The sequence below is a fragment of the Chamaea fasciata genome, unplaced genomic scaffold (assembly GCF_029207755.1).
Source record: "Chamaea fasciata isolate MVZ Bird 193981 ecotype frontalis unplaced genomic scaffold, bChaFas1.0.hap1 SCAF_1, whole genome shotgun sequence".
NCBI classification, from domain to species: domain Eukaryota; kingdom Metazoa; phylum Chordata; class Aves; order Passeriformes; family Sylviidae; genus Chamaea; species Chamaea fasciata.
The window spans coordinates 118,540,485-118,562,758 of record NW_027094086.1 but is presented as its reverse complement, the minus strand read 5'-3'; the positions used below and the strand labels follow the sequence as shown (position 1 = coordinate 118,562,758).

Below are 22,274 nucleotides of genomic sequence, written 5' to 3'. Positions count from 1 at the left end.
GTTGTTTGCTGTCTTGGTTTTGGGTGGTGGTTGCTCAATATTAGGCTAAGCATTTAAACATTGCAGTTAATTTATATTTATCCATGCCAATGTGAGGCTTGGAGTTTAAGCACTGGTGAGGTAAATGGGCACTTTTACTGCAGTAATGTTGTACCATTATCCCTACAGTCATAATTGCAAGGATTTGCATTTTCAGTGGAAGTGGATAAGGACTAAGAACATAAGCAGGAGAGAGGTGGGTTGTAGAGATATAACTGAGAATACAGTTCATCCTGCCAGCATCCTGCAATTGCTAATGATGCCTTAGAAGAAATAAAAGAACTTGGGACTGTTGTTCGCAAGATTGCCAATTAGTTTGTTTACTGTGGGGTCAATGGCATATTTTATGGGGTATGAGAGCTGACGGGTAGCAAAAAATACCTTATCATTTCAACTTTACTGTTCAGTCTGGAGCAGCATTCAGGTTTGAGTAGATTTGAAATTCTATTGAAACAGAAAAACTGAGATTTTCTTCAGTGCATTGTACAGTCTGCTCCATTCTGATTTAGTTCCCTGATGTCATAAGAATCTGCTAGCTAAGTTATTACATTAATATTCATTGGGTAGATCAGTATTGCACTGCTGGAGCCGATAAATTTTGGTTTAGTTTAAAATCAGAGATGATATTTTATACATTATGTTAGCATACAATTTTTATTAGCATATCAGACTGGGAAAGAGTGATGCATTGCAGTAAAAAGCCAAGTATTTCAAGTTAATTGCTGTTCTATTAAGTAGAAGTGGTGGTTTCAGCATAAAAGAGTGTAGAGAAATGTTTGGCTAATGAAAAGAGTGCTGAGAGTGATAGTAATTGTTTGATGTAGTGAAGCTGCTGGCTGAAAGTACTCACCTCAGCAGTCAGAACTGAAGGCCCTCAGAAGGAGAGGCTGAGATGGGACCAGTCCAGCATGCAAAAGCACTTGTGGGATGAGCCCAAAAGGCAGTGGTGCCCACCAAGGCCCATTGTGGTACTAAAATAAAGAAATAAAGAATTGCCAAGATAAGTATTCAGCAGCAGGTTTGTCTAACCTGACCTGCTCTTTTTGTCCAGAACAAGTTGTACAAGAAAGCCAAAACCACATCAAAGCACTTGTTAGAGGGTAGCTGGTAGATGCAGGTGTGATCCAGCAGATTCTTCTGCACCGCACATTGCCAGTCCACACAGACAGGCAGCTCCTCTCACAGGGACACAGTGAGGGCAGGGAATTAAGGCAGGTGATTTTCTTAGCTGCTTTCCTTCTCTCCTGCTCACCCTCCTGCTGTGCTTGGGGCAGGTGTAAAGTCATCACTTCTTGGAATGTGCCACCAGTCATTGGCAGCTCCTTGCCAGTTTCCCCCAGTTTACATACCGAGCATGATACTCTGTGTGGGAAATACCCCTTTGGCCAGTTTTGGACATCAGGGTATAATCAACATTATTCTCATCCTAAATCCAAAACACCACTGTACAAGCTACTAAGGAGGAAAACTATCCCAGCTCAAGCTCCTTCTTGATTTCCTTCCACACCCACACCCTCAGATTCTTACTTCCTCTACCATGACAGAGTCGCAGATAAAACCAGAGTGGAGGAAGGGAATCCAGCTTCTGCTGACTGCTATGGACATCTCTGTTCAGGAATGCTGAATGAAAGCTCCTGAGACACATTTTGATTCATAATACAACAGCAGTTTCCTTCCCTGTGCCCCGCTTCAATGATGCTCTCAACTGCTGCCACAGATTTCTGTGCACTGATTTGTGCACTGCAGCACCACAGGGTTATTTTTGTCAGATTAGAAATATCCAATCTGCTGAACTTTGCATTGAAGATTGGATTTGTTTACTTCAGTCTTCCTCTCCTTCTCTTTTTCTGCTGTAGAGAGCTGCTTGTTTTTGAAATGTGTCCTGTTATTTGAGGCAGCTGATGTATTAATGGCTCATTTTGTGTTGATGTCTAAAGGCCAGATTTGAACAGGGATTCTGCTGCTGCACAAGACTTGGGGTAAGGTGACTCCTTTCCCCAGAAAGTTGAGAGAGGAAGTTTTTCTCTCTCTTTTATCTATGGAGCATAACACAGGGAGCATTTGGAAGAGTTAGAAATTGAACTCAGTGTCGGAAGATTGAGTACTGTCCTTCAATTGCAAACCATTCTTCATAATTTCTAGATGTCAGGGTGTTCCTTCTTCTTATATCCCTGAACTCTGTCACTGGTTTGTCTTTTGTCTAGCTGAACCCATGAAACTCTGAATAAAAAATCGGTGAAACTATAAAATTTATTTTGGAAGTCAGTGCAAAGAGGGAAGAAAACTTAGTGACTCATATATTATGAAAAATCCAGTGAAACTATAAGGGATCAAAAGAGTTGTAGTGAGCACGTGAGAGGGATGTAGTAGAATGATCATAAGTGTAAAAATAAAGACCAAATAATAGTAAGTATGTTTGGTAGAAAAATCTATGTCTGTATATGCTGGTAAATGTATATGAGCGTATTCAGAAAAAAAAAAAAAAGTTGGATGTTAATAAACTTTTTGATCTACATTAGGATAATCATTGCAAACACATCCATTTCAGGATCTGATTGTACAGCACTGGTGTTTGGTCAGGTGTGCTGCTTTTTACTTTGATTATAGGTAAAGATTCAGCTTTCTGTTGTAAAATAAGGTTATCTTGCCAATATTTAAGGATGAAGGAATTGAACTTAAAGTGGATTTGAATCAAAAAGTGTTTGATACTGCTTCTATTTTGGGGTTGTAGTCGTTTTAAGGTTAGCTTTTAAAGAGGTTTTCAATAATTGTTCGGGGTTTTTTCCATCAGGCTGGACACTTCTTTCAGTGATTGGTGGAATCTGTATTCGTCCAGTGTGTAGTTTGATGAATAGACTGCTGTAGTTCCATAGGTGCTTTTAATCTTTACTGCTTTAGCAGTCCATGCAAATTCTGTCATGGGAGAGTACATCAGTGGACCTGGACATGCAAAGATCAAGTGCCCTTTCAGTGGCAAGAGCCCTGGACTGTAAGGGGTAATGTGAGTGGCAGGCTCTGGTTAGCATTATATAGTGCATGAATACAATTATTGTAATTGGTAAAGGTAAGTAGAATATATTGCAGTCACTGGTACTGAGTTTACCAAAAGAGCATGAGAACCATCTGCAGTTTAACACCGTGACCACTGGCATTTCTAAACTCACAATGCCTATATATAACTCTGGTCAGCTCTTTGGCTGAAATAAATCATTCTCACCCTACTGAAATCAATGGAGCAGTTGTAAGTTTTATAAATCAAAGTTTGGCAATCTCTTACATAAATTTTTTTATTGAGTTGAAACATCATGGAGGTCTCAGTTGTAGGTTGCATTCATTTTTTCTCTCTTAGGAGATGTTTCTTCAGTACTAATTATGCTACTTTATTCCCACCTAAGCTCATTTTTTGATAGATTTTAAGCTAATACATATTTTTTGGCACTTTTTAAGTAAACCATGCAAGGATTTGTTACCTGTTGTCCAGAACACAATAAATGTCATAACTGAGATGCAGAATAAATAGTGCAGGAATATAGTGCACCAGTCTAGGATATGCAGAAAATAACACTTCTGTAGAACAGCAGGAGCAGTCAGGGCTCAGCTCTGAAATCCTTGTTGGAACCAGTACAAAAAGACACTTGTACTTTGAAGGACATTGCAACTTAAAGTTGAAACTGTTTTAAGAGAAATCCTAAGAGCTGCAAAGCCTTTCTTCAGAGATGGTATCAACCATTTTGGCACTTAATCAGTCGTTTCTCCTGTTATAAAAACATTGAAGCATTTTCAAGTGAGTGTTTGGACACTAGCATTTGTACAAGGCTCTCCTGCTGTATTAGGAGTGCCTGCAGTGCATTTCTTGGGGATGCGTGATTTGCAGCTAATGATCATGAAGAACCACCTCATGTTAATATTCTTCCAGTCCTTTTGTGCACAACCACTGGGTTGCTTGATGGAAACTCACATTTCACATCTCCTCCTATCCAAGGGTTATGTCATCGTAAATTGCCTGCGGCAGGACTTGGCATTCTCCTGAATTTCACTGTCTAATGGCACCAATCGGGTTCCTCGTGGACCTCATCAGATATACATGACTGCTCTCAAATCTGGCCTCCTCATTCCGCCAGGGACTGAGGCTTGGACCCTAATGAGTGAGAAGCTGGGATGAAATGTGGTTCTTATGAATGAATTAGGTTCAGAAAAGAAGCATTTATCAGTCAAAAATGTTTACCATTCAGGGACCCTGGACCACACATTGCGCAGCAGCAGTGTAAGTAAATTGACTGGCATCGGATGAAATGATGCACTGAAATCAAACTGCTGAGCAATAGGCTATAGGCATGTCTTTGAAAATACAATGAAGTCGGCTGCTGTTCTCCGTTGCAGCTTAAGCAGGGAGGGATATGCCCAGGGTGAGCTGCAGTTTTCTTTGGAATAATTCACTCTTCTGTAGAAATAGGTTATTATAAAACCTTGATCCAAAATAATTCTATTATTTATGTGATGTGTCACTTCTATAAAAAGGTAACATAAATGTATTGAGGTTGGTTTTCCTTGTGCTCTCAGAAGAAACTAAATCTCCACCATTTTTCTTAACATTTATGAGCAAACCTCTCTCATGTAATAATAAATCAGCTTATCCTAAGTTATTGCCAGTGTATTTATGTGATGCACTGTGCTGCTTAATTCATTTTTTTTACCAACATCTTCTTCTGTTTTCTAGTTATCTTTTCATTACATTCAGATGAAACTACTCTCTTAATAGTTAGGGGAGGATGCTATGACTGGTACTTATGGCTGACGTGGATAGCACTCCTGTTACTCTATTCCTTTTCCATCTCTTTTCCTTTTATCTGTTGGATGCTTGCCACACACTATAATCACAAGCACTTTTAGGTCAGCAATTGCTGTGTTTTATTTTTAAACTGTACTTGTTAGCAGTTGGACGTAACACCAAACCTGATTTTGGGTTCCAAATGCTGCCATAATGGGAATATTTAATGATAATAAAATGCTTTGCTTCTCTTTCATTTAGAGTTCCACCTAATCTGACTAAGCAATCAGCAGTTAGTAGGCAGATCTAAATGAAATATTATTACTCTATAAAGCTGTTTAAATTTGAATGACCTTTTATTTAAGATGCATAAGCATTTTTCCAACATTTACACTATTAAGCAAAGTATATGCTATAAAAGAAGCATTTATTGCTGGCTTGTAAAAATAAAATACAATATTGGTAAGTTAGCTGGAAGCTTGTAGATATCCTAAAAAGATGACAAGGTAGGATAAGCAGTAGAACTAGGCCAAAATTGCTCTGGAGGTCTTTCTGAATAGCTGTCAGTTTTATGTTCCCCTGGCACAATAATGGGCACTCCCAAGAAGTGGAAGTCTCATAGGATAATTATTCTTCTGAGGTTTAGACTGGTTTTCCTATGCCTTTTTCACAGATTGGTAAGACTGCCTTATAATTATTCTCCTCCACTTTCACTAGATGTTTCTAATGTAGAAATTAATAGAATTAAATTTGTATACATGCACTGTACTTACATTACCTAGCCTATTAATGAATTTCAAGCAATAGTGAATGCTATCAGATGGCAATCGTAAGTGGTCTGGTTAGCTTTTATCTTGCAAATTGGATTTAAGTCTCACTGCCCTTGCCTCTTGAGATGTGTTTCTTTTTAATATTCAGGTCTATTTTCTGCTGTCATAAGCAGGCATATTTACTTGCTCAGATTGGTATACCTTTAACTATCCTTGAAAATAATAAGAACAAGAAGTAAAAGTTTAAAATAAATGTATATTTTACGGGTGTTGAATATTTTTATAGTTCTCCGTGCACAAAACTGACACAGTTGCTCACTATCTCCCTTGTGAGCACCAAATAATGTTGATGAAATTAAGCAAAAAACCTGGCAAAATCTCAGCTTCCTTTGGAGTGAGTTTTTGGGCAGCACACTGTCTCAGTCATTAGTTACAACTGATGTTGCCAATACATTCACAGACTACCAGCAACCTTATCCTCTGGGCTCTCCAGGCAATCTGTATTTTGGGAGGTTTTGCTAGTAGAATGATCTGACAAGCTCTGACAGGCTTTCCTGTATGATAAAATGAACATTCAGGAAAAGCAGGAAAAACTTTTTTGAAAAAGATACTCATGTATTGGTGTATTTCCAAGATGAAACACCCATCCTAGCTCTGGTGATGTTGGACATGAGTGTATTAGCTCATCTTTTTATCCAGCTTTTGTGTCTCCCAGGATGAGAGCAGAACTGCAGAGCGGTGGCTGCTACTAAGACTTGCAATTCTTGCTCAGCACCAGCCCTTCCCTTAGTTTTAGAAAATGGCATCATTTTGCTTTGGACATTTGCCAGATCTTTCCAAAGGAAAGGCTTGAATTTTGTTTGTTCTCCCCTCTGTGCTCCTGAGAAACATTAGTCAGTTTTGAGTATCTGAGCATGTAGACACACGCTTGTCCTTCGGGAGTAATGAAATGCTTGAACATGAATCTTGCTTGGATGAAGATCAGTATGTTATCAGAAGAACAAAGCTCTCCTTGGTTTCATTACTGGGAAACAACTGATGAAGCATCTTCTTTGTGTCCATAGGTATTGATCTGCCAGAGTACTGGTACCTCCATGTGAGCCCTGAGAGTTTGGGCAGAAAGACAAAACAGCTTCTGTAATTCTGCCTTGCATTTGGCCAGGTTTCATCGTCAAGGCTGTGGTTTTGCTATGGCATTTAAGGAATTCTGACTCACTTGCTGTTTAAAGGGAAGACTGTGCTGGATCATAGAGATCAGCTGCTGATTTCGGCCCACAGGAAAAAAATAAAAGAGGATATTTTGTACTTGCTTAATGGTATTGTATTGAATATTTTTTATTTACCTGATAGAAGCTTAAGGCAAATACATTTGCAAAACTTTTGATGACTATTGCTTCTTTTCCCTGAGCCTTTGCAATGAGATATATTAAATATTGTTGTGCCAAAACATTATTCATAATTAATTGTCCTTACATAAAGTGTTTCAGGCGGATGAGTTAGAGGGTTTGGTCAAAATTGTGGCAATTGGGTGTATCTTTAAAAATAACAGGATAGAAGAGGGTATTTTTTTCCTTACTGACTGATTTTATGATCGAAGGCATGATGGATGTGCTTTTAAGCACTAGCTTTACCATCTTCTGAGCCTTTCTGTAAGATAAGTGGGGTAAGAAACAAATTTTATTTGCTATTTTTACACGGGTGAAGAACAATTCCAGAAAAGTTACTGAGAAAAATTGTCCTTTGTCCTTCCTTTGTAATTTATTTATGTAAAAATAACCAGCCTATCTCTGATTACACAGAAGCAAAATCCATTTTTATATAGGAATTACTCCTTCTACCCCATTTGATTTACTTATAGCATGTAAAGAAATTTCATGTGTTCTAAGATGCTTGAATATGGTGTTCTAGTGCTGTCTGCATCTTTCAAATTTGCAAAATAGGAAACTGGGGCATTATTCAGGCTGCAGTTACACCTTCCTTTTTACATTGTGGGTGAATTCTGTCCTCTCACTCGATGCCACTGGAGACATTCATACAGTATTCCCATGAGCACCAGTTTGGAATTGTTTTAATTTAACAATGGAAATGCTAGAGAGACATGGGGTTGGCCTCATCAGACATGCCATTGGCCAAATTTTCCCTGGGGAAAACGCTGCCAACATTGCAGGTTGCCAAAGAGGAATTGTCTCACCTCTGCCCAGGCATCAGGACGTTTTGTGCAGACCTGTTGGTTAGTTTGATAAAACTTGTGGAAGACCAAGGTGTATTTTAAATTTTACAGTGTTTCATGCAAGGTATTTTGTAAATATATTATACTGTAAGAACTCATTATCAACTGTCGAAGTGACAGGCTGTAGTAAAAAGCTCTTGGAAGAATTATAGACTTCCACAAGGCAATTAAAATTCCTCCTAAGTAAGGAAACAATACATAAACCATATTCTTCTGAGGGCAAATAATCCATGATAGTATTTTAAATACTGGTAGTAATAACTTTATGGCTAAAATTGCAGAGAAGAAGGTGTAGTTACATGGATCTTTCTGAGACATACGATTCTTGTCAGCATAAACATCCTATCATGGAACTGAATTCTAAGAAGGTCAACATTTCTCTAGTATTTAAATCCAAAGTAGTAAGAGCAGGAACATCTGTAGTGGGAGAGCAGTTAAATGATGGGTGATGATAGAATAGAACACACCTGTGAAGTGTTTGTCCAACTGCACAACATGCTTGATGAGAAGGTGGATGCCTCAGTAACAGCTGGCCTTAGTCCAAACTATTTTCTTAGAAGAGATAAATTGAAGATTCAGAGACTAACTTCACATAAAATAATAATTCAATTGTCCTTGAACATAGCTGATACACTTACATAAAACTGCCCACCAAAGAATGTGATTAATACTGTCACATTTTTCTAACAGGGGAATTATATAGGTACAGTGTTGCTTCTTATCCTAGGAGTCCCATTTATTCCAAGTTTTATCCAAGAGCTGTGGTAATGATAAATATGCTTTGCAGGTGGGTGGTGTTTTTCCTGTTTTTCATGTTTTAATGTATAGACACAAATACTACAGGACCTGTAAAGCGAGACAAAGTAAAATCTAATTATTTGCTAAGCTTTTATTCTTCTGCAGATCATTATGCCTGCTCTGAATGACAGGATAGTTCTCATCTCTGATGTCCAAGGCTTGAAGGTGTGTTTGGGCCACAGAGTTCATTATGGTCCCTGGGATATGCATAGCCCCTAAGATGAATAGAAGACATTTTGTGGTTTTTGGAAGCTACCAGTGTAAATTCTGGTTCCCGTGGCTTTGCTGAGTGAGACAAATTACTGGATTTCCATTTCATTCTGAGTATGCAGTTTCAGTCATTAGAAATACTTATATTTTTGTATCCAGAGAGGGGCAAGTGGAGAGCTGCATGGAGCAGATGGGGATGATCACTAAAAGCTGGTGAACAGCCTCCACAGTCAACTGCAGGACTAGGACCACTTCACATCCTTGAACAGACAAACACTTGCACATCAGAAAGATGATAGAATGACTCATGTCAAAAATAACAGAGTTACCAAAAGCAATGATTTGGACTTTGCTAAAGGTTAATAAGTTTTCAGGGAATGTGCTGGCTCCTTTGATAAGCCAGATAAAGAGGTATCATGTCAAGTTATGAGTGAACTTCTGGAACTAGGAATGTGCTGGCAATACTTCAACATAAATGCTCTAATTCAAATACTTCATGGTGACCGTTTTTTGGCATTCTTGTAGTTATTTCTGTCACATGCTCTTTCCTACCATGCCTGAACTGCTTTGCTGGGTCCAGGGATCATTGGCTGGAAGGTTGTGGGGGGTGAGTTTTAGGATGCAGTAGGTAAATGACTGGAAATACGTTGCCGTATCCTGTACAGTGATAAAATTTCTGCAGCAAAACTATGCTTAGATATGCCAGCTGATTATCTGGTTTTGATTTTCAGCCAGGAACTAACTGGTCATTAGTTAGAAGCTAGAGAATATCGGTGTAAGATAGGAGGTCTGCTAATGTGATGTGATTTAACCTATGTGATGGGTTTATTCCTAAAAATATGTCCAATCTCTCAGTCAGGCAGAGCTCTGATGGTCCCATTTTAATGCCTTGATGCCTCTGGTTTATAGGTTTAAAACGTGAAAAGGTGAAAATAGCTGTTAGATTTTAATTATACTGGCCTTAGTATTAAAACTAGAATGGTAACAATCATTTGGGTGTAATTTTTAGGGACCAGATTAAATTTAATGGCAGCTAATAACTACAACAGCTTTTTTGTCAATGAAGGATGCAAATATTTTTGATGATTTTTTCATTGTCTACCTTTCTAGTTTTTAGACACAAATCTTTAATAATCTGTGTAAGGAAATTCTTCATTATTGCTCTGGGAACAAAACAACTGTTCAGAACACTTAGATTATGGAGGTTCTTAAATGCCATCCAGGGGCAATAGATTCAGTGTGATTCAGCATTTCAAAGGACCTACCTATCTAAGATTAGGTAGTGTGATTACTCCTCTGCACTCTTAAATCTTGCATATTTCTGAAGAAATATTTAAAGCATTCGGAATATTTTTATCAGCTTACTTACATCCCTGTCAGCTTCTTGGATTTGCACTCTGGAAAAGCTTGTTTAATTCTATTTCTTGGGCCCTTAGAAAGACTAGACTCTTAAAGAGAGTTTGAAAACTAGAACTGTACAGATACCCTTCCCTTTTCCACTTCTACTATTCCTATTGAGAATTCTGATTATTCTTTCTCTGTTTCCAAATTTAAAGTTATACTTTCAATGCTTTTAATTATCTTTAAATCTGTATTAGAATAGAGAGGCAGATTATTTAATTAATGGGCTATTGCTCCAATCTAATGGTCATAGCTGGCTGAACACCACTTGCCAACTACAGAACATAGCTCCTTATAATTTTGTTCTACAAGTTTTCTGTGGATTAAAAAAATTCAAATTTCCTGTGATCTGTTGGAGTATGCCCCTAATAACTCGCTTACTTCAAACTCATATTTTATTTGATACTTGGTAACTCTTCTAAATTATTAAGTTTACCTGTTTGCATGATCTTTTGACTGCATTTTAGTAAAATAAACACAAGCATTAAACAAAAGTAACCAGGGACTGACTACCTGTCTATTAGTGGAAAGATACAATTTTGAAATCTGAGGCAAAAGCAGGAGGGATCACATAAATTTGGAATGACCCTGATTGGTAGAACTGGCTAAATGAGCTACCTTCAGAGCTTTCTAATAGCAAGTTTGTGGTAGGCGAAAGGAAAAGATAGAAAATAGCTGTCAATTTATATTGTGGTTATTAAAAGCTTACTGATTCAGTCTAATTGCTGTGTGAGAGAGAACTCCACCCCTTTTGTGAGCTTTCTCTGACATCTAAATTACACGCTATTGCTGATTTTTAATATTTTTTTTAGGAGAGAACAGCACAGTGGGAAGCTCCCATCATCTGAATTAATATGCCAATTATATACTGTGTTGCAAGTAAACAGTTTGATCATTTCTGTACCTTATGCTGAAAGCTAAAGTGCCTCATTAAGACAAGAACTGAAGTCTCATTCCATATTTTAACTGTCCCTGTACTTGTGATGAGAAAGTTCAGTGATAAAACTGGCAACTGCTCACTCCTCCATGGGGAACTATTCGTTCTGAATGAAACATTAAAAAGAGTTTTTGACATGCTGAAACATTTCAACAGCTCTATTGCTAATTATTAACTGCAAAAGAGTTAATTTTACTCTTCACAGTAGCAGTGACTTTTCAGGAGTTAGACTGGGGGACTTATTTGACAATATGATTATTTGCAACTTTAAAAATAAGAATAATCTTTCTTAGTGTGGTCAGATGTGCCTGTAAGGGTAGCTACCATGTGTAATAGAAATCATCATGATGTCCAAAGTATATGCCAAATGAGTGCCATCAAACATAGAAAAATGTGCCAAATTAAAGTAGTTTGCAAAATGGCTGCAAAGTGACATAGTTGTGTATGTGTATATATTAATTGTTGAGAGGGCAAAATAAGTTAAACCAGCCCTTCACAAGGACAAGATTAGCCTGTAGGGGATCAGATAAAGAGAAAATGAGCTTCTGTAATTGCTGTTTTTTTAATCACAGAGTGGAAACTAAAGAATGGATGTATGTTTTATGTGTCAGAAAAATAACTGATGCCCCCTAAAGCCCCCTTATTATTCTTTCACTTTAGTCTCCATCCACCAGTGTATGCCAAGAGCCACCCACCTGGAGAACTGCTTGGCAGAAAAGGACCTGGGGCTTCTGGTGGACCCCAAGCTCAAAATGAGCCAGCAATGTATCCTTCCCTTGAAGGTGGCTGGTGGTTCCTGGGCTGCAATTAGGAGCAGCATTGCCAGCAGGTCAGAGGAGACGTGATTGTTCCTCTCTGCTCAGTGCTGATGAGGCCACAACTGGGTTGCTGAGCCCAGTGCTGGGTTCCCCAGTGTGAAAGAGCTATGGCCATGTTGGAGAAATTCTTATAAAGGGCTGCAAAGGCATTGCAGGGCTGGAGGATCTCTCCTATCAGAAAAGGCTGAGTGAGCTGGGACTGTTCAGCCTGAAGAAGAGAAGGCTCAGGGGAATCTGATGAAAGTGTATAAATATCTGGAGTGAGGGTGCAAAGAGAACAAAGCCAGCTCTTTTCAGTGGTGCACAGTGGCATTATCAGTGGTAATGGGCAGAAAAATGAAACACAGGAGGCTCTGTCAGAACATCAGGAAACACCTCTTCACTGTGAGCATGACCAAGCACTGGCACAGGTTGCCCAGTGGGGTTGTGGTGTCTCCATCCTTGGAGATGCTCAAGAGTTGTCTGCACATGGTTATAGGTGGCCGTGCTTGCGAAGGGGGTTTGGATCACATGACCTCCACAGGTGCCTTCCAACCCCAACCATTCTGTGGCTCTGTGATGGCCATCCACATTATAGTAAATTAAATAATAAAATTCTGTCTGTATTAAGAAAAATATTTTAAAAACCCCATGTCCATAAAGTGTGCAAATGCTGTTTATCTTTCACAGAAGCTCTTACTGAGCAGTTTTCTCTTCTATATATAATTACATATATAAAAGTAAGAAAAATGTATTTAATAATACATGCTAACTTAATGTTTTGGAAACAAAGCAATAAATATGAAAGTGTACATGGTAAACCTGTGAAAAAAACTCTTTAAAGGAAATACACAAAGGGCATTAAAATACTCATAATTTTTAGTCTTGGTCCTAAAATAACAATAAATGATTAAAAAAATTAGTAACTAGACTTGTTCATCCGGTGAATCATTTATCTGCACACTGCCAGTAAACCAGTGGCTTCCAGATCGGCTTTTCCTCACACACAAGTATCTTTCTTTGCACATACAGGTCATAGTTTTAAAATTAGTTGTTACTGGGAAGGAAGTCCAAAATTCAGACAATGGTGGCAGAGAATCCAGGCTGAGGCAGTTCTTCCAAGATGAACTACAAAATAATTTTTTATAATCCTTTAGTAAGGACAAAGGCCAAAAAAGAGAAAATCTTTACTCTTTTTTCATAGACACCATAAGAAATCAGCAAATAATGACAGTTCCTCTTTGTTACCTGTCCTGCTGCTAGTCTGCTTAACTCTTTACTGTCATGGGAATCACTAATACGTTTTAGCATATCTAGAACTGGGCATGGCATATAGCTACAATATGGATATTTGTTACTGTTCTCCTTATGCTAAAAAATGCCACTTATAAGTCAGAAATGTGGTGTAATTTGTGGGCTTTCCTGTAAAACAGAGTTTATTCTTTTTGATGGATTACCAGTCTTGACAGTCAGAAGAATCACTTTGAACTTAGTTTCTTATTAGATCTGCTTTAGCCAAGTCAGTCCCGGTGCTGGTAGCACAAACCCACACGTGTTGGCATTACAACATCATTTTCACAAAGTACAAGGAAGTAGTGAAAAGCAGTTCTGTCATTCCTGTGTCTTTCACAACTACATCCAGAAAGCTGTCACTTTGGTACAGGGCCAGGCCCAGTGAAGAGCAAGGGTTGAAGTCCACGGGTAACTTTACTTACTATAAACTTAATGTAGGATCGTTTCTCAGAAATTGCTTAAGAATGGCTCTGAGTAATGTATTAACCCTTTACTGCCCACTATTGGCAGTAATACTGTATTCTGTCTTCATTTTTCTTTGAAAAAAAAAAATCTTACGTAGTTTTACTTTTCATCTGTCTGCTTAAAGCTTTGCCACCTTTTCAGTCCTCCCTTTACTGTGGTCTTTCTACACTTACTCAGCTTTAAGTGCTCCATCAGCTTTAGAAAAGTATTTTTTTCTAAGATCCTTTTCATCCTCTCTGCTCTGTGAAGAGTAAAGCAAATACAGTGAAGAAATAACCTTTTTTTTTCTTTACTCTCGTTTTCCAGTTCCAAGTATCATTTTTTGGTGTGACAGTTTTCTCCAATATCTTTTTTTGTCAATTTTGCATTATGAGAAACCTTCTCATAGCTGTAATATTCCTCAAGGGTCAGCATTCTTCATTCCTTTTGCCCTTCTGTTTAGCATACAACTGACTTCTAGTACTTTTTTAGGTTTAATAAATACTTTCTCAGCCAGTGTGTTTCAAAGTTTTTAGTTAATAGTATTGCCTGTAATATTATTTGTGGAAGTCTCTCATGCTTTTTTGCCAGTTCTAGTCTTTGCAGTAAGTGGTCCAGGGTTTTCTGGTTTTACCGAGGTCATTTATGGTACAGCTTTGAGAAGACTTAAAAGAACTTTTAAAATACCTTAACTGGACGGTCTGTAATTCTTTTACAGTGAGTCTTTCTTATGCTGACATTCAAAAAAGTATGACCTTGGGATATTTTGTTGGGTTTTTCAGAGCTGTTATTCATCTTGTGATCTGAGTTTCTCCTTTGACAACTGCTTTCAACCTTAGCGGGCACATTTTTGAAATGACAAGAAGTCACTGTAGAAAATATGAACCTTTTGAGAAAAGAGCAATAGGAAAGACCCTGTCTTATCACCTGAGAGTATCTCAGTCAACTCTTTTCCCCATGCTGCCAGTCACAGTTTTGCTAGTCGTTACAATCAAAGTTCATGAGGGATATTTCATGAGACATCAATGCAGGGCATTTGTCATTTGTGCCAAGTCTGGTTGATTAAATGGTTGACTTATTTTTGCTAAGTGGCTCAAAGCTGAGGTCTGTAGTCCTTGCTGAGACCATTGCCATGTGCAGAACTGAAGGCACAAGCTATGAGTTGAGGTGTCCTATAGTAACTGAGCCAACAACCCAAACTTGTATTGGTAACTTCTGTGAGCCAGAACTGCTGTTTAAAATCTAGTGATGGAGAGTGGAGCACAATTTAATGAGTAAAGCTGCTGTGTAATAGAGAGGAATAACAAAATACAGAAGAACAAAAATTTCAAAAAGGGCAAATAGTAGTTACTGAATCTGCTCAAGCAGGATTAGCCTCTTTTGGCCTCTGACTTTAGAATGGTTGAAGTTCAGTCTAATCTAGTCAACCAGGATGGGAGTGCTAAGACTTTACCATACAAGGATAAGAGTTGTCTATACAGGGGTCCAGCAGCCTCTTGCCACACAGGAAGGAAGAGGCTTCTATCTGGGTTCCATTAGACCTGTCCCTGATCCTCAACCATGATCCTTGTCTCCAAGTTGTATTTAATCTAATTATACTTTATTTCCCTACAAATAGATGCCATCAAATGCACGATAGATTGACAATGAACTCTATTAGTACTATCAATATGGCATTTTGTTCCCTGTGATTTAGGGGCATGCTTTCAACTGGAGGGATCACAGAGGATGTAGCAGTACCTTGTAATGGTGAATGTGGAGCTGGTGACACGTGGGTTTCCTCAGAGTGTGCTGCCTTTTAGAATTATTTTAGCTATTGAGGAATGGTTCTGACCATGCTTTCTGGGGCAGACAGATTCAAAACTGTGACAAATCAAATGCAATCACTGGGAACTTTGTTTTATGATTTATCCCCTGGACGATTCTCCATCTTGGCTGCAGTGTTTCCTCACCATCAGTCCATCTCCCGCTAATGAAGCACTTTATGGCCGCTTGTACCTCAGCTTTCACTATTGAATTTAGTGTGCAATTTTTAATTAATTTGCAACAACTGATACTCATTGGTTTTTCATTGTTTCTCCCCTCTTACTTCCTTATCTGAAGTCACAAGCATAGATAATAAGATAGTTTCATTATCTCAGTGTTTCTTCTATTGCAAAAATATACTCAGTGAAGAAAAAAATTCAGAAATTCTCTTGCAGTAGCACAGAAGTATTGACTGAATAATTTAATACACAGTATTACGGTGTTACAGTAAACTATATGTGAGGCAATAGTTGTATAAGGGAAAAAAGAGTGACATAATACTTTGGGAAGACATTATAATTTGAGAAGAGAAAAAATTAGTTCTTTTATGAATAAATTTCATTCGTCTCATGAATAGCCTCGTATAATTTAAAGTAAGTCTTCTGCATAATGAACTTGCAAGCTAATTACTCTTGGATTGCCACAGCACAGTATAACTCTGTCAGTCTGGGAGCATTTTGAACTTTGTCGAAGTTGTGATGTGGATTCAGTTGAAACTGAAACTGAATGGGCTTCCCAATTGATATATCTACAAATTGTTGTAGGGTGCAATTCCAGACACTAACTGTGATTGTTGCTAGATTTATCCTCCTCTAAAACAATAGAGGTAAAAGTGGCAGATGGTAGTTAGTGATTAACATTCCTGGTAAACAGACTTTTGCAGGGATATATTTAAAGTAGTTGTGTGTATGTAAATAGACAAGGAACATGGGCTATGCAACTATAATTGAATTATATTAGCATAACTTAAGTAGAAGTTTAGTAAATAACAAACACCTTAATTAACCTGCACAGTTTTGGCAAGTTAATGACATACCCATGGTAAATTGCTTAAAAAGTTTTGGCAGCAAAACTTAAAAGTTTTGACAGTTCAGAGCCAAACTAGTGCCCAGTACCCCACCCTTTGTTGCTGATGTTGCTCCTTCTGCTCCAGCTTGGCTTCTGCTGGGATATCTGTAGGTTACAGCATTTGACTTTCTTGAAGAGAGCTGGAAACCTCCCCGTGGAGTGGTCATTAGCAAAAGACACCAACACTTTGTGCCCCTTTAGTCAATATTGTCACAATAATGTAACCTGTTTGTAACGGCAGGTTTTGCAGTCTTTCCTTTTTCTGTCTTCTCCATTTTGTTTTTGTTGATTCAGCTTCTGGAAAATATGCCAATTACATATGCTAGTGGGTTCAAGAAGTGTAATTGACCTCATTGAACTGTCATGTCTGTGCATCTGAGTCCAGCCTGAGCTGTGCATCTTTTTAGCACCAGCGTGTGTTATTCATTGATACTTATTTTCAAATGTCACTAGTGGGGTTAGATACCAGAATGAAAACTAGTAGTGATTTATCTGTTTATCATACCGGGTAAAACAAATAAATAATGTAGTTACCAGCCCAGTTAATTATTTTAAAATACTGGTGATTATTGCAAATTGGTAAAAAATTAATTTCTTATACAGTTGAATAACTTGGGAAAAACACATTGTATCCACAAGTGGTTGAAATTTGTATTCTTCTCTCACATAGCAAACTGTACTGTAAATAGGCTATCCATCTCTCTTGGGAAAGAAATGTGAATTTTGCTGACAAGTAGAGGTCTCTCAGCAGAAAAATGCATGCTGACAGTTTGACCCAGTGGCCAAATGACTGATTTCTTTCTCCCTTTTTGTTTCTATTTTAGATGCTGAAGAATACCAACCTCCAATATGGAAATCATACTGTGAGTATACAAGCAATTTGAATAATCTTAGTGTCTTGCCAAGGTGTCAGTCACTGTTAGCTCTTTTCTCTTTTGTTTTGTTTTGGTTTGGTTTTTTTTGGAAGAAAAACATAAATGTACTAGATGCTTGTACAAATTATTTTATGGGACAGCAGCAGAACTTGAACTTTTATGGATTTCCATGGAACAAGGGCATCAGGATTATGTGTGCAAGATTCCCTCCATTGCCTTACAAGTGTGCAGCTCCTGGATTTCATGGTTTCTCTGCTGAGATTTTCAGGAAGGTTTTCAGAGGTAGAGGTTAATGCTTTGTATGTTTACTAAAGGTCAGGCTTGAGAATACTTGTCTTTTTATATGGGTCACCAAATCACTTTAAGATAATAATATTTTTGATCCTTAGCAATAGAAGCTGATTTTTGAAGTGGTGGTTTAGAAGTTGGAGACAGCATTATCAGCTCTTTGAACCTTCCTGTCTGCCTTTAGAAAAATCATTTACATAGAGTGCAGTGCAGAAGTGCATATTTTATGCTCTTTTGCTTTGTTCCAAATGTATTTTCTAATAGAGTAGCACAGATCTAAGACAAAATATTGGCTTTTAAATCCCTCATTAAAGATAGCCTTTAAATTTGATCTTTTATTTTAAATCTTTCCTGGAACTTTAATAAGAGTGTAGCTTTGGGTATAGAGAATTGTTTAATTCTGTTTATTTTCAGAGGCAGAACTATCCTAAGCAAAAGTCATCTCTTTTATTGTGGCAAATTCAGTACAGTGCCATTACCAAAATGCAACTACAAAAAGACAATGATCACAGTAGCTACATGCATGTTCATGTGTAATTTTAAAGACTAGAATAAACTTGTCGACTTCACTTAAATACACATTAAACTGTCTTGCTGACTTCAAAGACATCACCTCTGTATTACCTAAGAATGACATTTTGACCCAGAATGGACTGGGATTTTTTTCAACCAAAATTTGAATACGCCATTAAAGTACAAAACTTGCTTCTCAGAAAACTGTTTTCTAGATACTTTGTTGTTGTTGTTGTTGTAACGTTTTGAACACGTAAGAGAAACCTCCTAAAAAGTCATCAAGAATGTTAGACCATTCCAGCATTCTTTGCTGAGTACTTGAAAAGAAGCAGAGAGTTGAGTGATTTTTTTAAAAAGAGGAAGCTGGCTTACTCAAAATCAATGAAAAAACTTCCGTTGACTCTGAGAAGAGCAGCATTTCAAATGACAGATACTTCCTATTTAGCAGAAAGTTTTCATTAAAAAGTCAGGAAATAAGCACATACATTTATTTACTTGCTCTTAGTTGCCCCAGTTGTGCAGCAGACAGATCACTGCATGCAGTGAAGAAGTTTGGTTACTTTTATCCAATAGCTTACATGTAGTCCAAGGAAACATTTTTTTTAAATGGAAAATAAAGAAATCCAGCCCAACCAGAACGAATAAATAGTCTATGAATATATAATTTCCTATTCTACTGTATGTAGGATGCCAATATTGTGGTAATGACAAAATCAGGGTCTCAGTGTCTAAACTCCATGCATGAATAACCTTGGGAAAAGTTGCACAGCTCCAAAATGCAGAAAATAATTTAGGTTTAGAAAGATTTACTGCTGAGACTGCTTAGCCACAGATAAACATTTTTCTTTGCAGTGGTAGGTAATGTATGCTTCTTTACTCAGCAAGAAGAATTGTGATCTGGTAAATTAATTATAGGGGTTATGTCCAGCAATAGTGTTTGTCTATGATTCAATCTGCTGTCCTATCTCATGACAGTTTTAACTTATGTATATATTTCATGCTTAACACTTTGAGTTTACTGCCTATTTGACAATGATTTTCATTGTATTTTACCTAGTAACTTTTAAAGTTTGCTAACATGTCAGTAAGATACTTTGCATACTGTTTTGATTTCTTATTTTATGTCCTGGATAACTTTAGGTGACTGTGTTGCCTTTTATTGACATCAAGATCAAGGCTTCAATCCTTCTAGCTTCTAAACAAAGGCTTAGAAGGAAACTCCAGATTTTCCTGTTTATACAGACGAAGTATTCAAATAAACAGTCTTACACGTGTCCATGGACAAATACTAATCAAAGTGCAACAGTTTTCAGAACTCAATCCTTACTGTTTTGACATAATGTACAAATTTGATTCAGCTGTATTTAGAAAACAGGGACATTTCCAGTGCAGAAGATCCTTACTTGCTTATGAAGAATTGTTAGAATTTCACATAGACTTCACCGGTCACAAAGATTTTCAGACTTTTTCTGATAGCCCTGGGACACAGACAATAAAAGAAATGGCAAGAACAATTTTGTATTAACAGGAAGGAACCTGGGAAAAAGTTTGGAAAGTTTCTAGCAGCCAGCAGTCTTTAGACAGTGGGTTTGATTGCATTTTTACCTGAGAAGATCAACAAATAACAGATTTCTTGTATCATTCCAATAACAGATTTCTTTTTGTAGTCTGCCATATGTTGGAAGTATTATAGAAAATGGTATTTTGCCATTTTACCATCACTGAGGTAGTAAACAAAGAAAGATAAGAATCACAGAATGTGGGTTGGCAGGGCTTCTGGGGTGAGCTGATCCAGCTTCCCATGACTATTGCTGGCTCTAGAGTAGAACAGCCATGGCTTTACATAACTGAGTCTTGAAAACCTGCAAGAGTGGAGCTTCTGCCACCTTTGTGGGTAACCTGCTCCAGTACTGCACTGTCCTCTTAGAGGAGAACTTGCTCACCTTATCCTTATTGGGAGGAGCAGGCAATTGGTTTGACTGAAAGAGCATAGTCGTTGCTTGTCTCTAGCCTCAGCACATATGTGCTTCAATTTTGAAGAGATGTGAAACCACTCTTTTCCTCCATTTACCCCTGTTGAGATTAGCATGTGCTGAGTCAGTCATGTGTCAATGCCACTTCAATGTTTGCATTATTCAAGATCTGTGTGTTGGTGGGAAGCTAAGTGGCAAGGCACAGAGCATCAGCTGATGCCATGCTTCAGCTCCTCACGAAGTTTCTCTGCCTTCTGTCCTTCATGAAATAATAGGCACAGTGTCCGAGACTCATTTTTGTTAGAAATTAAGTCTTTGTTTCAGCCAAGCACTTAGGTTCCTAATTAAGCATGTGAGTAATCCTGCAGAAATAGGACAGCTCATATTGTTCAAGCTCAGCACATGGATAGAAAATGCCTGACTGAGATGAGGCTGAGGAGGTAAAACTAAGGAACTCTGCAAAACATTCGGAGACAGAAGGCGGTATGTTTCCTTGCTGCTTGGTAAAAGTGGTGATAGGAATTTTTCCTCTCCGCTGGAGCATCACTGAACACTCATCATAGGTGAGTTAAAGGAGAAAGCAAGCTTGAGGTCCTAACACACTGCAGAATAATTTTTTTAAAAAAAGGTAGGAAGAAACAGGTGATAGCTCTTCTTCCCTGGCAGAAAAGGAGTAAGTGTTGATTTTTGTGTGTTTCTTAGGCAGATTGGATTTTGGAATTAGACAGGTCTTCCGAAAAAATACTGTAGAATTTCCCTGTTTCATCCCCTGAGACAAGACTTGTGCTGTAACGGGAACAAAAGAGAGAAAGATACATTCTAACCAGCTACTTTACATCTCAAAGAAATGTTCCTCAAGTAATTCAATATTAAATCTAAGTTTTGTTAACACTGTAAGTTCCAATGTGATTATTATACTATGAATGCTGGCAAGCTATTCATAGTATAAAGATGTTGAAGGGTCAAATAGAGGCTACTGCATTTTTCTGTTGCAGTGCTGCATTTTTGCCTCATGTTTAATGTGCACTATTACTGTGCATTTCATTTGCATCTGATGCTGAACAAAAAAACACTCCCAGTCTGATGCAGTTCTCTGAGAGCAGTGATAATACATTTTCTTTTTGCATGCGATTGACTTTTTATAAGGTTAATTTTCTCAGGGCTAAAATAATAATGCATCATTATGTTCGAGTGTCATCTTTTCTGTGATCACAGTGGGTTTGTAACCTGCCTGTCAGTTCTAAATGCTGGAATTGACTGGGTCAGATGTCAATCACTGCTTGCCACTGCATTAAATGTGTTTTTCTATTATTTCACTTAACCATGGTCTTATACATTGAATTCTGTTTTAAGATTTTCAGAGATGGGAAAATGAGGCAGAAAGGCAAGGATTGTTTGTCATTTGAGCAAGTAGGTGAGGGACGTGTGCCTTCTGAATCTCTGACCATCCCCTGGACTGTGCTGGGGTCTCAGCAATGTCAGCCTCAGTGTGAGTGCCCAGCACTTTGGAAAAAGTGTATAATGAGATCAGGCAGAGCTGCAGGATGTTCAGCACTTCTGAAAATGAGGTCACTTAATGAGGTGTCTGTGCTCATTGGAACTTAGCTGTAGGGCACATTTTTCTCAAGTCACCTTAGCCATAATACTGCACTGTATTCATAGCCCATTATCAGCCTTCCTCATAGCAATCATTTGAAGCAGATACTGCAGAGACCTTTCTAAAGGAAAACACAGCTTTTGGTAGGGTCACGTACCAAAGCACTGGCTTTGCTTCTTAATGCCTTAGTCTGTGAGATACTGCCTTCCTTGTTTTCCACTTAACGGAACTTTCACTGTTTTACCTTCTCCACCCTTGCCTTGCTGCATGTCTTTACTGGGCATCCTTGGCAGCCGAGCGTCTGTCTGTCTGTCTCTTCTCTGTTGTTTGTCTCCCACAGAGCTGCTCAGTGTCCCTTACCACAGTGCCACTGGTGGTTTTCAGTCCTTTCTCTGCTCCCAGTCTGCCTTTTCTCCCTGCATCTAGTGATTCTGTATCTTCCTCCACTGGTTTGTCTTTCTGTCAGC

At 38.1% G+C, this 22,274-nt stretch overlaps 1 protein-coding gene across 1 annotated transcript in view; it reads left to right on the top strand.

Moving 5' to 3' along the window:
* Positions 1-22,274, top strand: part of CHN2 (chimerin 2) — a 158,978-nt gene that overhangs the window by 48,719 nt on the left and 87,985 nt on the right. The window contains exon 2 of the mRNA XM_066195100.1: positions 17,386-17,424. Within this exon, the coding sequence (XP_066051197.1) occupies positions 17,386-17,424 (39 nt within the window). The remainder of the gene's footprint in view (positions 1-17,385; positions 17,425-22,274) is intronic.